The 16103-nt window shown below is 37.9% G+C and overlaps 2 protein-coding genes across 2 annotated transcripts; one reads left to right on the top strand and one right to left on the bottom strand.

The window, feature by feature from the left end:
• Positions 1 to 5496: 5496 nt before the first annotated feature.
• On the bottom strand, positions 5497 to 7073 carry LOC126582846 (protein HIGH ARSENIC CONTENT 1, mitochondrial). The gene is made up of 6 exons (XM_050247074.1): positions 6994 to 7073; positions 6815 to 6892; positions 6643 to 6716; positions 6058 to 6128; positions 5897 to 5950; positions 5497 to 5783 (listed from the first exon to the last, which is right to left on the bottom strand). Exons 1-6 carry the CDS (start codon positions 7008 to 7010, stop codon positions 5670 to 5672), a joined length of 408 nt encoding a protein of 135 aa, XP_050103031.1. The 5' UTR covers positions 7011 to 7073; the 3' UTR covers positions 5497 to 5669.
• Positions 7074 to 9728: 2655 nt separating this feature from the next.
• On the top strand, positions 9729 to 15679 carry LOC126633778 (probable aquaporin NIP5-1). Its single transcript, XM_050304334.1, has 4 exons — positions 9729 to 9781; positions 14837 to 15233; positions 15321 to 15382; positions 15456 to 15679. Exons 1-4 carry the CDS (start codon positions 9729 to 9731, stop codon positions 15655 to 15657), a joined length of 714 nt encoding a protein of 237 aa, XP_050160291.1. The 3' UTR covers positions 15658 to 15679.
• The last annotated feature ends 424 nt before the right edge of the window (positions 15680 to 16103 follow it).

Raw genomic sequence — 16103 nt, 5'->3', positions numbered from 1 at the left:
CAAAGGTTAAAGCAAGTTTTATACCTGTGGCCAAATCCAATTTGGCTGGGAAAGGCTCCAATTTCACTTAAACCCGTCGGAAACCCTAAGATAAATGTTCTTCGATTCGACTTCCTCGATCTTCCAACGTCCCTAAAACTGATTCGGTCTTATTCCTAGGTCCAAGGGGAGTTGATTAAGGGTGGTTGTGAGTGGTGAGACTTGCCAGAATACCGGAATCGCTGTCAAAACTCCATGGGTCACCCGCATGGTTTTGCACGGTTTTAGACCTAAAAACCCTCAACTTTGGTTGGAAATGGAAGATGGGAGATGGTGGAAGAGGTTGCAGGTGATGGATAGTTGAATTTCACCTGAAAAAATGGTGGAAGTGGCTAGAAGCCACTCCGGGTTGGCGCGGGTAAATGGGTCCATGGGAATGGAAGGGGAAAAATCCTTTTTTTTTTCCTCTCCTAATTGGCTGATTGGTTACTCCTCTCTCCTCTCATTGGTCCCTATTTTCTCTCATTGAAGTTGATTGGCTTCTTTCCCACAAGGTGGGAGTTCAAATAATTTAATAATCTAAAATGTAAATAATCAGTTTCAAACGTCTGTAACTATACTGTTACAATCCGAACTCGCGAACGGTCTTCGCCTATGCGTTCGTACCAACAAGTACTACACAAATACGCCAAAAGAATAAGTCACATGTTCCTCAGACGATGATCAACATAAGTCAAAATCCTTACCTCTAGGGCATTTTCGTCAATTCCCTCGATTAAAATAAATAAAAACGTAATTTTAGGGACGGGTTGTCACATAACACACACATATATACGTTCAAATGTATATATTACTACCATACGCTCAATATATACACAATACTACATATATGATCAAACATATTAAACTAATTAATCTACCTATATTTAAATTTATGATGAGCAAATACATATATTTTGTAGGTAAATTAATATTGAATCAAATAACATTCTTTTATTTTGTAGGTAATTTATTTTCCATGTGTTGATGCACAAAACCAGAGGTCATGGAACAACGTAAATCCGACCGTGAATCTGCAATAAATGTAAATAACATAAGACGTATCGTGGTTCACCCCAATGCTTGGGCTATGTCCACACTGATTATTGTATTTCTCTGAGATGTTGAAGAGGGAGAGAGGGAGAGAGAGCTTCCTTATGTGAGGATGAGCTTCTCTGAATATGAGAGGGGATGTGAGGCCTCCCTAATTGTGAGGGTGAGGGGTTCTTTTATAGAATAAAGGCTCCTCACTTATTACATATTTGCCCCTTCCTTTATTACATAATTATATTTAAGTCCCCCGAGTATTTATACGAGGTCTACATACGGAGGCCCTAAATATGGTATAAACAGTAGTCCCCCAAGTCTTCAGTCAAAAGAGTCTTTTGGCTGGAGACTTGAAATTAAGTCCATGTGTGGGCCGAAGTAACTAGATGTCGTCTAGAACTGATACTTGATATGAGGCGGTGCCCAATCTGAAATGATGTTTAACTAGAAGTAGACATGTTGCGAGGCTGCTCTGCTTGTGGCTTATGTTGCCTTGGTTGGCTCGGCTTGTGGCATTTGAAGGTGAAGGAGTCCCTTTTATAGAATAAGGGCTCGCTTCTCAATACATAAATATGGGCTAGAGTTGATGCTCGCGGCGAGGCAGTTGCTCAGTAGGCGACAATGCTCTCTGATGATGGTGAGGGAGTCCCTTTTATATAATAAGGGCTCACTCCTCAATACATAAGTGATGGGCTAGGAGTGATGCTCGAGGCGAGGCGGTTGCTCAGCTGGCGGCGTTGCTCTCTAATGAAGGTGAGGGAGTCCCTTTTATAGAATAAGGGCTCGCTCCTCAATACATAAGTGATGGGCTAGGAGTGATGCTCACGGCAAGGTAGTTGCTCAGCTGGCAACGTTGCTCTATAATGAAGGTGAGGGAGTCCCTTTTATAAAATAAGGGATCGCTCCTCAGTACATGAATAATGGGTGCTCTCTAATGAAAGTGAGGGAGTCCTTTTTATAGAATAAGAGATCCTTACTTATTACATAAATAATGGGCTAAGTCCCCCAAGTATTTTTTATGAGACCTAGTTAAGGCCCTATATATGGTACATAATGTAGTCCCCTAAGTGTTCGGTCAATAGAGTCTGTTGGCTGGAGACTTCAAATTGAATCCATGTATGGGCCGAAGTGGCGGTTGTTCGGATGCGGTATTTGTATACCCTGCACTGAAGCTTTGTAGGTGAAGCTTTGCAAGTGAAGCTTTGAAGCTGGAGCTTTGTAAATGAAGCTTTTGAAGCTAAAGCTTTTGTAAATGAAGCTTTTGAAGCTAGAGCTCTGTAAATGAAGCTTTTGAAGCTTTTGAAGCTATAGCTTTTCTAAATGAAGCTTTTGAAGCTAGAACTCTGTAAATGAAGTTTTTGAAGCTGATTGACATGGGTGATGCTCATGAATATTTATGTTAATTGATATGAGTGATGCTCATGGATGTTGACATGAGTGATGCTCATGAATGTTGACATGAGTGATGCTCATAGATGTTTATGTATGATTGATATGAGTAATGCTCATGAATGTTTATGTATGATTGACATGAGTAATGCTCATGTATAATTTGAAGTACTGAGTGTACTTTTGATCACCTGGTTGGTGATAATAGCGGCAGGCTGCCGAATAATTTGTAGTACTAGGCGTACTTTTGATCACCTGGTTGGTAATAATAGCAGCAAGGTGCCGAATAAATTTGGAGTACTGGACGTACTTTTGATCACCTTGTTGGTGATAATAGAGGGTCTAGCTCTTTTGGGCATATGGGTCTATGCCCTCCACATAACACTCTAGCTCATTATTTTGGGCTTGACTTTTTTTTTTTTTCTTACCTTCTGATGGGGTTTATACAGATGTCTCCGAAATATTAAAAAAATAAATCACATCATACATATGCCAAGAAAAGTAAATCACATCATTCTGATGGGATGTTTATTCCTTGCTTTTGCTTTCTACTTTTGCTTTTTCTTTTGTTTTCTGGTTTTGCTTTCTCTTTTGTTTTCTGTCTCTGCTTTGCTGTCATGCATCCTTTGCCGTTACTACTTTGTCAGACGCTCCAATTTGCACCTTTTGAGGGCCCAGAGTTGTACCAACACCACATCTCAGAATCTTTTTTCCAGAGATCACGTTGAATTTGGCGGAGCCGTCCTCAATTGGGCTGACGGAGGAAGAGCCGAAGACCATGAAAGGAAGGACCAGCATGTCGATCCAGCCGTGGATTAGTAGGTGACCGGAAACGTCGATCCAGCCTTGGGGCGAGGTGATGATAGCGGCTCGGTAAACATTCATGGGTTCAAATAAAAGATTTGTTTTTTGCAACCAGATTGAGTTTCTTGGGTTCAAATTCGTGTCCAATGGACCAACCTCTTCAAAATTCCCAATCCCAACTCCTGAACCTCCAGGTCCACCCTGAAGCCAGAGAATGGTTAGCCATGGCTCAGAGGGATCCTCAACTCTGTTGGGACTTCTGTAGAGCCACCAGAACATATGGCCTTTGGGTCTGGCTTCAACATAGCCCCACTCCTCTGATCCATCTATTGTTCCTGCAGCAGCTGTTGTTGCAGTTCCTCCATGAAAAAGTGGTATAAAAAGGAAAAAAGAGACGGTAAGAATTGCATAGAGATTTTCGATCGTGAGTGGGGTCCAAGCAGACGCTGGGAAGCACCGTGCCGGGCGGGATTTGGAGGGAGCCGGCATAGTTGGGGCCTGTACAGAGCTGCAGGGTGGCGATCGGGTTGTCAAAGTTGCAGCTAAAGTTAGGGCGCCACTCGATGTCAAGGCCGACGATGCGGTGGTTGGGGTTGGCGAGGATGACGCTGAAGAGCCAGGATCTCAGGAGTGCTTCTGAGATAGTGAATTGATCCAGAAATTAAAATCCTTATCTGCCCATTAATTATTATAGCTTTGTGGTCATAACCCACGGAAGCTGAAGCTGCAGAAAAAATGCAGGAAAGCAGTAGCAGAATGCTCCACATTGTTTGAATTCCAACACCCATTTGTCCCCTGCCTCTGAGACTCTCAAAAGCAATGGAATTTATAATATATATATATATATATTTGCTTTTGTTTGTATCAAAAACTTGAATAATACATATTTATTTTTTTAGGTTTCGAGATTTGGATTTGGTTTCTTTGGTTGGTGCTTTTGGTATTCGGAAAAGAGACAGAAAGGGGGTGGCAAAGTTGAGAAGTGTACTGGATTTCACGGGTGAGAAAGTTTATGGTTTTGGTTCAATGGTAGTGTAGATTCACGGTGGAGGTGAAAAAATGAAAGAGAATCGACACAGCTTTTCGTGTCGTTTTCCATAGACGGCACCAAATGTTGATGCACAAAACCGGAGGTCTTGGAACAACATAAATCCGACCGTGAATGTGCAAGAAATGTAAATAACACAAGACGTATCGTGGTTCACCCTAATGTTTGGGCTACTTCCACACTGATTATTATGTTTGGGCTACTTCCACACTGATTATTGTATTTCTCTGAGATGTTGAAGAGGGAGAGAGGGAGAGAGAGCTTCCTTATGTGAGGATGAGCTTCTCTAAATATGAGAGGGAATGTGAGGCCTCCCTAATTGTGAAAGTGAGGGGTCCTTTTATAGAATAAGAGTTCCTCACTTATTACATATTTGCCCCTTCCTTTATTACATAATTACATTTAAGTCCTCCGAGTATTTATACAAGGTCTAAATACGGAGACCCTAAGTATGGTATAAACACCATGTATTATTACATATATTTGGCACATTTTATTATTATAAGATATATATACTAATAATAGGTAAATTAATCTTGAATAAAATAAAATTGCTTTATTTTGTAAGTAAATTAATTTTGAATCAAATAACATTTCTTCATTATGTAGGTATTTTATTTTGTATGTATCATCATATATATTGGGCACATTTTATTATTATATGTACAAATAATAGGTAAACTAGTATTGAATAAAATAATAACATTTTTTTATGTAGATATCTTATTTTGCATATATTTGGGTTTGCTTTATTATGTAGGTAAAATATATTGCATGAATTTTTATATATATCAAGCATGTTTTTTTTTTGGTCATATATATATATATGTGTGTGTGTGTGTGAAATAATTTACCTACATTTATATGTAAAATATAATTTTATTGACTTAACTAAGCATGTATTACTACATTTATGAGGCATGTTTTATTGTTATCATATATATTATGCAATGAATTTTTTTTTTTTTTTTTTTTGTAAAATCATTAATTCTCCCTTACAATTTGTATGGAATTAATTGTGTAAATCAAACATTCAAATAGGGGCGTTTTGGGCATCAAAATTTTTTAAATTTGTAAAGTCAAATATATTTAATGAATTTGCTGATGTGGAATCTAGTCAATAGATTTTATTCCAGTAGAAAACTTATGCCGGATTTTATGCGGAGAAAATTAAGTTTCAGAAACTAAAGTTATATTTTTAATAATATTTATTATTTTTGACAGATCGGTTGGAGTGAAAAGTTGGACAATATGACAAAATCCAAATAAGCCTCCAAAAACAAATTTGACACCCTTAATTTAAGGCTTTCATTGAAGATGCTTTTACAAATAGAAAAGCTGAACAAATTAATTTGCGTAATTTTCAAGGGCGGAACTTGCAAGCGACTTTCAACTCGTCGGAGGGTTTGTCACCGGCAAGTCCACTGTCCACCCAAGAGGAGTAGCCTCCTTCCATGTTGGTCACATGCTGGAAACCCTGCAATTACTTTGCCATTGTAATACATTTCCCTTTAAATTTATAACTATGAAAAAACAAAAACCAGAATAATGGCAAGCAATTAAAGGAACTCTGTAAGTTTGGAAACTTACTTCATTAAGAAGATCAACACAAGCTTTAAGTGCTCTTCCTCCACTGTTGCAACCCTTCAAATATATTTCAAAAAAAATCTGCACTGATAAGATTAGAGTTTTTATGACATTAAGAAAGAAGGAAAACTTAAGCATTGTCGAGATGATGTTTTAGTAAATACCACGACCAAGTGATCCTCTTTCTTGAGCGTTGAGGAAATTTGGGTGAGAAATTCAGGGTTTTTCACTCTACCTGCAGATTATTATCACAAGAAAGAAAAGAAAACAGAATTATATGCTAACTGAGATGTTAGAGTTGGAATGTAATATACATATATATTTCAGGCCCTTTAGGGAAAACATGGAGACTAGTTGTACGATCCACTTCACATCGAACTTTAACAATTCAAATCGTCTTATTTTATAAGTTTTGATTCATAGATCATCCTTGCAAAAATTCAATTCAATCCAAAATCATTTGTCTATTTAATTATCACTATGAAATTTCAGTGTTCCTTAAAACATATTATTCGTTAATTTCTTTGAACTCAATTAGATGCCTCAAATATTTCCGATTTGACTAATAATTTGCAATGATGATCTATAAGGTGTAACTTGAAAATAGATAGTTCAAATCATTGAAGTTAAATATAGTGTGGACTCCACAACTAATCCCCAATTTTTTGAGAAAAATAAGGATCTCTCCTTTAAAGGCTCTGTATATGTGTATATGTATAAATTCATATCCTGAAAGAAACATTATATACCTTCTTCTGTGATGAGCATGAAAGGAATGTTCATGGCATTTTCAACGTGGCTCTTGTTGAACTCCTCAATCGTCCTATTGATATTAAAATTTTCTTATTAGTTTTGGATCAGAAAAAGCAAGAGTTTCTTCTCTCATTTATTTGTTTAGCTAGTAATAAGATGAATTCGCACCTGACATCCAGATAACGGTGACCTATACTGAGGAGACCTTTTGCTGTATAGACGTCGACACTTGCAACGTCTTCAGGCCTACAAAATAGCACGAACATATTTTCAATCAGATCAGAACTCAAACTGTTGTCATGTACGTTTTGATTATTCTTGAAGATTAGAAAATGAGATGATCTTACCCTTTCATGGCAGCCATTGTAGTACTAGCAGGTTTGACTTCAACTTCTTGGAACCCCAGGAGATTAGTTGGCACAACTTATGAAGTGCCAGAAGAACCTGTCATGTCTATATATATTTACAATTGTTCAAAACAAAGAGTTGACGTTAATTACTCTCCAGTTATGAGTTATGGATCATAAATCTCCTGATAGATGTATTTAGCCTTAGTAACTTGCTGTGAACATATAATTTTACAAGGCTAAACAGTTGACTTTACTCCAATTGAAATATTTATTGGATAAATTATTTTAATTAGTTTAGAAGTTGCTTCCTTGATTATGTAAAGTATATTGCCCATTAATCATTTAAAATAAAAGAACGAACCTATATATATACATTTAGGGTTGGAGAAGTATCAATTTTGGGCAAATGCTTTGCCAATCCTGTGGACAGACGTCACCAGGGGCTGAGGAGGTGAAAAGGGAAGGAGTGAAGAGTATAGGACTGAGAGGGAGAAGAAAGAAAGAGTGGAAGAATAAACGTGAAAATCCTAAATGAATGTGTAGCTCAAGTGGATAGAGCCAATTAATATCTCTTAGGTTCAAGTCTTGTTGGGATATTTCCTTTTTGTCTAATTTTGCATATAGCGTTTTACTGTAGTAGTGAAAAATAATCATATTTATGCATTCTAGTGTAGATTTGACCTCCTCCCCCCTAACAAATAATTTGACCCATTAACTTAATCGTTTGTTAAATGTTTGATCCCTCTCCCCCTAACAAACAATTTAACCCACTAATTAACTCTATCGTTTGTCAAAAAAAATAAATAAATAAATAAATAAAAGTCAAAATAACTAACAAATAAGTAGCCTCATAAGGTGGTTTAAATGTTGTAAAAGTAGCATTATTATTTCAGTAGTAATGCTTGGATACCAAATTTTGTAAACCAAATGATGTGAATGTTAATGATTGATTACTTAAGTGTTGATTAATGTACTTATTTCTTGTTTATGACACATCACTTGGTTTAAAATTTGGATTAATGTGAAAGTTAACTAGGGTTAAGTAAAAAGACACATGTTTGAGTTATCACAAACATTAATAGGAGGTGAAAGGTCAATGCTCACCTTATTCTGAGTACATCGATATATTTACACTAAGGGGAGGGGGAGTTCGACAAAGCCACACAATGGGCAGCCTAATTTGGTATCAAATTCGTCATCCACAAGATTCGAACCTAAGACCTCTTATTTCCAAGTAAAGAGGAATATCACTATACCGTAGTACTGAGTGGTATCAATGCTCACCTTCTTGTGTAGTTGTTAGCAATATATACATATATATATATATATGTTTGTACCATACTTGACCAATCCCGAAACTACTGAGCACCGGTCAACGTTATACCATTAACGATCCAGAAGAGTTTCCCTCCAACCAGGAGGTCAATCACAGCGCGACACATGTCGACATCAGAAGCCAATCATAGCACGACACGTGTCGACATCAGAAGCCAATCATAAGACGACACATGTCAATGTTAAAACAAAGCTAGAAACTCTCTTCTATAAAAGGAGATCATTCTTCCACAATATTTCCTAATGTCATTTGTACTAAATCATTCACTAGACTAAAGGAGAGCTTGAACCTATGTATTTGTGTAAACCCTTCACAATTAATGAGAATTCCTCTACTCCGTTGACATAGCCAATCTGGGTGAACCATGTACATCTTGTGTTTGCTTCCTTGTCCCTATCCATTTACATACTTATCCACACTAGTGACCGGAGCAATCTAGCGAATGTCACAAACTTAACACTTTCTGTTGTACCAAAATCTTCACTGATTTTGTGCATCAACAATATATATATATATATATATATATATATATATATATTAACGAAACAATAGCAATTCTATTAAAAACCTATTACAAATATTAAAAAGGACATTCTAAATAATATCCAAGAGATCCTCAATCCAAAGATACTTCAACAAAACGTAAAATGTCAACTTAACTAAATAAGTAATGCTAGGGAGACTAAATTTGCAAACTAAATGATATGTCACCAATAGGAATGAGCACGTTTATCAATGTTTAAGTAATAAACCAATCATCAACTTCCATATCATTTAGTTTCCAAAACTTAGTCTACAAATTTAGTGTCTCTAACATTACCCTAACTAAATTAGTTGCCGCATACTCGCAAATTTGAGGATAAGACGTGTGAGAATAAGCAAAGGACAACTTGGCCAAACTAGTTGCCAATTGAAATAATTAGTATAGAAGTTGTTAGCTATATAATAGTACCAAGTTGTAATATTGATTTGTAAACAATTAAATGGGAATGTGAGCCCTAAGAGGCGTTGTGTGTTTGACTTTCCATGTTATGCATGCTATGGCAAGCTCGGGCATATATGCACGCCACTAATTGCATTCTTTCCTCGATTGATTCAGCTTCTACATTTTTACAATCTGTATATAAACAAATTCCCAAGTATACTGGTACAACTTCTCTTCCTTCATTCATCTTCCTTAATGACGGGAACCAAATGGTTGTCGAGCTTCCATTCTTCCCATGTCACTCTTCTCCGGAAGGTACCTCAAATTAACACAGCAACAAAATTACATTTTGTTTTTTAAATCAAATTAAGCGCATATAATTTTGGTTAACTAATTAGATATATATATATATATATATATATATATATATTAGTACTAATAAATCACTAATTAATAGCCAGCAACTTTTATATGCATCATGCATGTCAATTTATAACTTATATTGGCGCGGAGTTTGTGGGGAGCTTCCGTTGGGGCTTAAAAAGACTTCACTACTTTGGAGATGTTTATCTCACGAAGAAGAATGTAATGCAGCGGAATTGATAGGCAAGAGAAAGAATACTCAAAGTTTTTACACAAAATTTTTTATTCACTCACAAACTAGTACAAGAGGAAACACTCAAACACTCTTACACTTCTTCACTCTTTTCTCACTTCTTGCTCTCTTGGTTGTTACAAATGGTGTGGATGCCTTCTCCTTTTATAGGCATGGATGGAACCTTGAAGAAGCATGGAAACATCATGCTAGATATATCTAAATAATTCCACTACCTTCCTATGCTAGAATTATCTACACTAATCTTGTATGTTGGTAGAATCCTCACCATTCTTCTAGACTCTTCCACCAACTTGAACTTTGCTAGAATTCTCTAGCATGTGCATGGATCTTTCTTTGTGTATGGGCTGGATCAATTGTCTTGGGCCAAGACAAGATTACATTTCAACATCCCCCCTTAATTTTGTCTTGTGACGCCGATTGATTTCCTCAATCTAACAAAGTCTTCTTGTTTGAGTGGCTTGGTGAATATGTCGGCGACTTGGTCTTGAGACTTCACGTATTCCACTTGCACATCCTTTCTTGCAATACACTCTCTTATGTAATGATAGCAGGTATCTATGTGTTTGTTCCTGTCATGGACTACTAGATTCTTTGCTAGAGCTATTGCAGACTTGTTGTCGACATAGATCTCTGTTGGCTCTTCTTATGGCATGTTTAATTCTTTCAGCAAGTTTCTCAGCCAGATTGTATGACAGACACATGAGGTAGCAGCTACGTATTCAGCTTCGCAGGTAGAGAGAGTGACAATCGGTTGCTTCTTCGACATCCATGTGAATGCAGTGTCTCCCATGAAGAACACAAATCCAGTAGTGATTTTTCTATCGTCGGAATCTCCTGCCCAATCACTGTCGCTATATCCAACAAGTTTGTAGTTATTAGAACTTGAATAGAACAAGTCAAAGTTAACAGTACCTTTAAGGTATTGAAGAATTCTTTTGGCTGTCTTCAAATGTGTAGTTGTGGGATTCTCTATGTAGCAACTGACTAATTCGACGACATAGAGAATGTATGGTCTTGTGCATGTCAAGTAATGCAAGCTTCCAACTAAACTCTTGAAAAATGTTGGATCTACACTTTCTCCTTCGTCATGCTTGGTTAGTTTGACTCCGCACTCTATTGGCGTGCTTATGGGCTTGCAGTATTCCATTTTGAACTTTTTCAGTATCTCCTTTGTGTAGCTTTCTTGGGAGATGAAAATGTCTTCTTTGTTCTGCTTGACTTCAATGCCTAGGTAGTATGCCATCAACCCGATGTCGGTCATCTCGAATTCTTTGGTCATCACTCTCTTGAACTCTTTAAACATGCTTGGATTACTTCCGGTGAAGATTAGATCATCCACATATAAGCACACAATTAGAATATCTCCATCTTTGACTTTGATGTAGAGAGCATGTTCATGAGGGCACTTGATGAAGTTGTTCTCCTGAAAGTACTTGTCGATGCGACTATTCCATGCTCGTGGCGCTTGTTTTAACCCATAGAAGGCTTTCTTCAACTTCAGAACTTTGTCTTCATGCCCTTTGATTTCATAGCCTGTCGGTTGCTGAATATAGACTTCTTCTTCAAGGACTCCATTTAGGAAAGCGGACTTCACATCTATTTGTTGAATCTTCCATTTGTTTTGAGCTGCCAAAGAAATTAGTAATCGTATAGTTTCCAACCGAGCAACGGGTGCAAATACCTCATCATAGTCGATTCCGGCTCTTTGACTATAGCCTTTCGCCACTAATCTCGCCTTGTATCTTTCGACCTCTCCGTTGACATTCTTCTTTGTCTTATAAACCCACTTGACTCCAATGGCTTTGTGTCATTTCGAAAGAATAGGGAGTTCCCATGTATCGTTCTTCTAGATTGCTTCAATTTCTTCATTCATTGCTTTCCTCCACTTAGTATCTTGCACTGCTTCTTGGAAGTCAACTGGTTCACAATCAGCAAAGAGATAAAAAAGTGTAGGATTATCAAGTCCTTTAGCTACCTCAGAGAGATCTCGTAGACTTCTTGTGCGTGGTACTTCTCTTTCATTTAAACTCCCACTTGACGATGCTAATGCTAGTGAATTACCATGATTGGTTGATGTTGGTGAAGCAGGTGGAGTAATGGATTCTTGTTGAACCTCTCTTGCTTGCTTCATCATCCCTTGTTCATTCTCTTCTTCAAACTGAGGAAAGAAGCTGAGATCACCTACATAAGAGCCAAAATCTCATTCTTCTTCTTCATCGAACGTCAAGTCTCGACTGATCACCGTCTTCCCATTGTTTGGATTATACAGCTTATAGCCTTTTGAATTTGAGTCATAGCCGATGAAGATGAACTTTTCACTTTTATCGTCGAGTTTGGTTCTCCTTTCGTCTGGTACAAGTACATGGGCTATGCTTCCAAAAACTCTTAGATGAGAGATACCTAGTTTTCTTCCACTTCATGCTTCTTGCGGAGTCTTTCCCCACACACTTCTTGTTGGAGACCGATTGGATAGGTAGACAACACATGCTATAACTTCTGCCCACAGCTCCTTAGGCAATCTCTTACTTTTGAGCATGCTTCGAGCCATGTCGAGGATGGTTCGATTTTTTCTTTCCACCACATCATTTTGTTGAAGGGATCTTGGAATTGTCAAAGGTCGACGAATTCCATTATCTTCACAGAATTCTTGAAATTCCTTCGAAGTGAATTCTCCTCCTCGATCAGATCTCATGGCTTTGATCTTGCAACCACTCTCATTTTCTACAACGGCTTTGAATTTCTTGAATGCTCCAAAGACCTCTGATTTCTGCTTCATGAAATACACCCAGGTTTTCCTTGAAAAATCATCAATGAAGAGAAGGAAATAATTATTTTTACCCAAAGAGCTTGGTTTTATTGGACCGTACATATCGGTGTGAATGAGCTCGAGTGGCTTATAGGCTCTTGTGGTTGACTCCTTTGGAAAGATTTTCCTGAATTGTTTCCCAAGCAAACATCCTTCGCAAACTTGATCAGAGTGACTGATGCACGGTAAGCCTCTCACCATCTCCTTCTTGGAATATAACTCTAGTCCCCCAAAGTTAAGATGCCTAAAACGAAGATGCCAAAGCCAGGATGTGTCTTTGTAACATGTTTTGAGGCACTTTGCAACATTATTTTGAATATTCATAGGAAACATCCTATTCTTTGACATTTTCACCTTGGCAATTAATCTTCCTTTGTCATCTCAAAGAAAGCGGCTATAATTTTTCATGTGAATATCATAACATTTTTCTAAGAGTTAACCCAAGCTCAAAATGTTATGTTTCATATTGGGCACGTAGTAGACATTTGAAATTAATTGGTGACCGCCATTTTTCAGGGGAATTAAGATGTTACATTTTTCTTTGACGGGTATTTTGTATTCGTCTCCAAAAGAAACGTTGCCACTCACTAATTCATTAAGCTCTACAAACATGCTTCTTCTTCCGCACATGTGGTTGCTAGCGCCGGTGTCAAGGTACCATGTATAGTCTTGGTCTCCATCATTGTTCTTGCATGCTAGTAGCACAACGCCATTATCTTCTTTCTCTTCTTTCACATAATTGACCTTCTCATCAAGCATGTTGCTTGGAGCTCTACATTCCCAAGCATAATGCCCAAACTTTTGACAATTGTAGAATTGAACTTGAGATTTTTCATACCTCAAGTTTGAGCGTCCTCTTCCACGACCTTTTGTTAAGCTTCCTCCTCTTTTGTAGTTGCTATGGTTATTGAAGTTCCAACCACGTCCACATCCACATCCTCGACCACGACTTCTTTCGTACTGGCTTCTCTCATTGTCGAAGCTTTCTTCTTTCTTCTTTGGCTGGACATGCGACTCGAGAAGCTGTTCAATATTCCCTTGCCTCTTCTTATGTTTCTCTTCATATGCTTGTAGCGAACCCATTAATTGCTCTTTACTAATTTCTTCCAAGTTTTTAGTTTCTTCAATCGTCACGACAATGTGCTCGAACTTAGGGTCCATCGAGCGTAGTATTTTCTCCATAATTCTAACATCTTCTAACTTTTCTCCGTTTCTTTTTAATTGATTGGAAACAACTAAGACTCTTGAAAAATAATCAGAGATTGATTCAGACCCTTTCATTTGTAGAGATTCGAACTCACCTCTTAGTACTTGAAGACGAATCTTTTTCACTTGTTCGGCTCCTTTGTAAGAGGTTTGAAGCTTCTCCCATGCTTGCTTGGTAGAGATTGCACTCAAGACCTTCTCAAAGCCATTGTCATCTAATGCTTGGTAGATGAGGTATAGAGCCTTCCTGTCTCTCTTTCTTGAGCCTTTCAAACTCTCCTTTTGGGGTTGGGATAGAGTAACTTCATCTTCTGGCTCAGTGTAGCCTTTCTCCACGACTTCCCATACATCATGTGCTCCCAAAAGGGCTTTCATTTTGATACTCCAATTATCGAAGTTATTGTTGTCGAGCACTGGAACTTGGAAGGCTGCCATAGCTTTGCTAGCCATAACTCTGGTACCACTTTGTTGGGGCTTAAAAAGACTTCACTACTTTGGAGATGTTTATCTCACAAAGAAGAATGTAATGCAGCGAAATTGATAGGCAAGAGAAAGAAAGAACATTCAAAGTTTTTACACAAAATTTTTTATTCACTCACAAACTAGTACAAGAGGAAACACTTAAACACTCTTGCACTTCTTCACTCTTTTCTCACTTCTTGCTCTCTTGGTTGTTACAAATGGTGTGGATGTCTTCTCCTTTTATAGGCATGAATGGAACCTTGGAGAAGCATGGAAACATCATGCTAGATATATCTAGATAATTCCACTACCTTCCTATGCTAGAATTATCTACACTAATCTTGTATGTTGGTGGAATCCTCACATTCTTCTAGACTCTTCCACCAACTTGAACTTTGCTAGAATTCTCTAGTATGTGCATGGATCTTTCTTTGTATATGGGCTGGATCAATTGTCTTGGGCCAAGACAAGATTACATTTCAACATCTTCATCCTGATATTTTCGGCAACAGCAGCACCTATTATGAACCAAAAGTACCCTAACTCCGAGACGCTTCTAGGTAATACGGCATGTTCAGGCTTAGCAGTGACGATAGTTGTTTTGTCCATAGGCCACATCTCCATAGCACACCTAAACCCGTCTGTCACCATTGCTTTCGAAGCATTTCGACACTTTCCGTGGTCCCAAGTTCCCTTCTACATAGCAGCTCAGGTTTCAGCGTCCATTTCATGCAAATTTGCTCTCAAGGGTGTTTTTCATTCCTTCATGTCTGGTGGAGTTACGGTTCCTTCAGTAAGCAATGGCCAAGCTTTTGCCCTCGAGTTCATTGTCATGTTCATTCTCATGTTTACTATCACTGCCGTTGCCACTGATACCCGTGTGGTATGTGTGTATATATGTCGTCATGATCTTGCAATCCAAATTCTCTTTAATTTATGATGTAAACTAATTTCTAGTTAGTTCATGCAGGTGGGGGAGATGGCAGGCGTAGCAATTGGAGCTGCAGTTTTACTCAACATTCTTGTGGCAGGGTGAGAACCATTGTTATAAACTAACATCATTTAATCTCAGTTGATCTAAAACAAATTGTACTTACTTTGGCAGACCAACAACTAGCGGTTCGATGAACCCTATTCGGACTTTGGGTCCGGGTGTTACTACCGGAAATTATAACGGATTTTGGATCTACTTAGTTGCACCCCCTCTTGGTGCCTTAGCTGGTGCTGCTGCCTACACAGCTGTGAAGCTCCCAGACAATAAACCACCAAACCAAGTTAGAACTTCCCCTAATACTGCACCTACCTAAAAAATTATCAGATTTATGGAGGACCCTGATTAAACTAAACTGTTATCTATAGCGGCATAAGTATTGCCTACTCATCATAAGCAATTTGATCATATTAATTGTAAGATTTTCGAGAGATGTATACAAGATAGTAGTTCACCATTAATTGCACTGATATTGTCCTCTAACTTGCATTTTATCTATCATTTGTACACCACGACAGGCGTGAGTTTTCATCAAACGTATCTGTGTAATTAAAAGTTGAACCAATCAATATAAGCATATTACAATAACATAGTCCAATGGAGTTGGTGACCAAACTGAAAGTCTAATGGCTCGTTTACTAATCTATAATCATATTGAGGGGAATTAAATTGAGGAAGAATTCAACTGAGGAGGAATTAGAATCAGGTGGAATCAGAATCAAATTCCTGTTAGAGTTGTTTACTAAAACTGTCTGGAATCGG

This window comes from Malus sylvestris, chromosome 9 (assembly GCF_916048215.2).
Source record: "Malus sylvestris chromosome 9, drMalSylv7.2, whole genome shotgun sequence".
NCBI lineage: Eukaryota > Viridiplantae > Streptophyta > Magnoliopsida > Rosales > Rosaceae > Malus > Malus sylvestris.
The sequence above is the reverse complement of the archived record's forward strand: the minus strand, read 5'-3'. Positions and strand labels throughout refer to the sequence as shown.

Excerpts from the sequence above, each read along its gene's own strand:
- LOC126633778 (XM_050304334.1), top strand. The coding sequence starts at position 9,729 with ATGCATCATGCATGTCAATTTATAACTTATATTGGCGCGGAGTTTGTG. Across the intron at positions 9,782-14,836 it reads GGCGCGGAGTTTGTGGGGAG|CTTCATCCTGATATTTTCGG; the intron begins CTTCCGTTGGGG and ends ACATTTCAACAT. Across the intron at positions 15,234-15,320 it reads TTGCCACTGATACCCGTGTG|GTGGGGGAGATGGCAGGCGT; the intron begins GTATGTGTGTAT and ends TAGTTCATGCAG.
- LOC126582846 (XM_050247074.1), bottom strand. Across the intron at positions 6,717-6,814 it reads CACCGTTATCTGGATGTCAG|GACGATTGAGGAGTTCAACA; the intron begins GTGCGAATTCAT and ends TAATATCAATAG. Across the intron at positions 6,129-6,642 it reads CATGCTCATCACAGAAGAAG|GTAGAGTGAAAAACCCTGAA; the intron begins GTATATAATGTT and ends AATAATCTGCAG.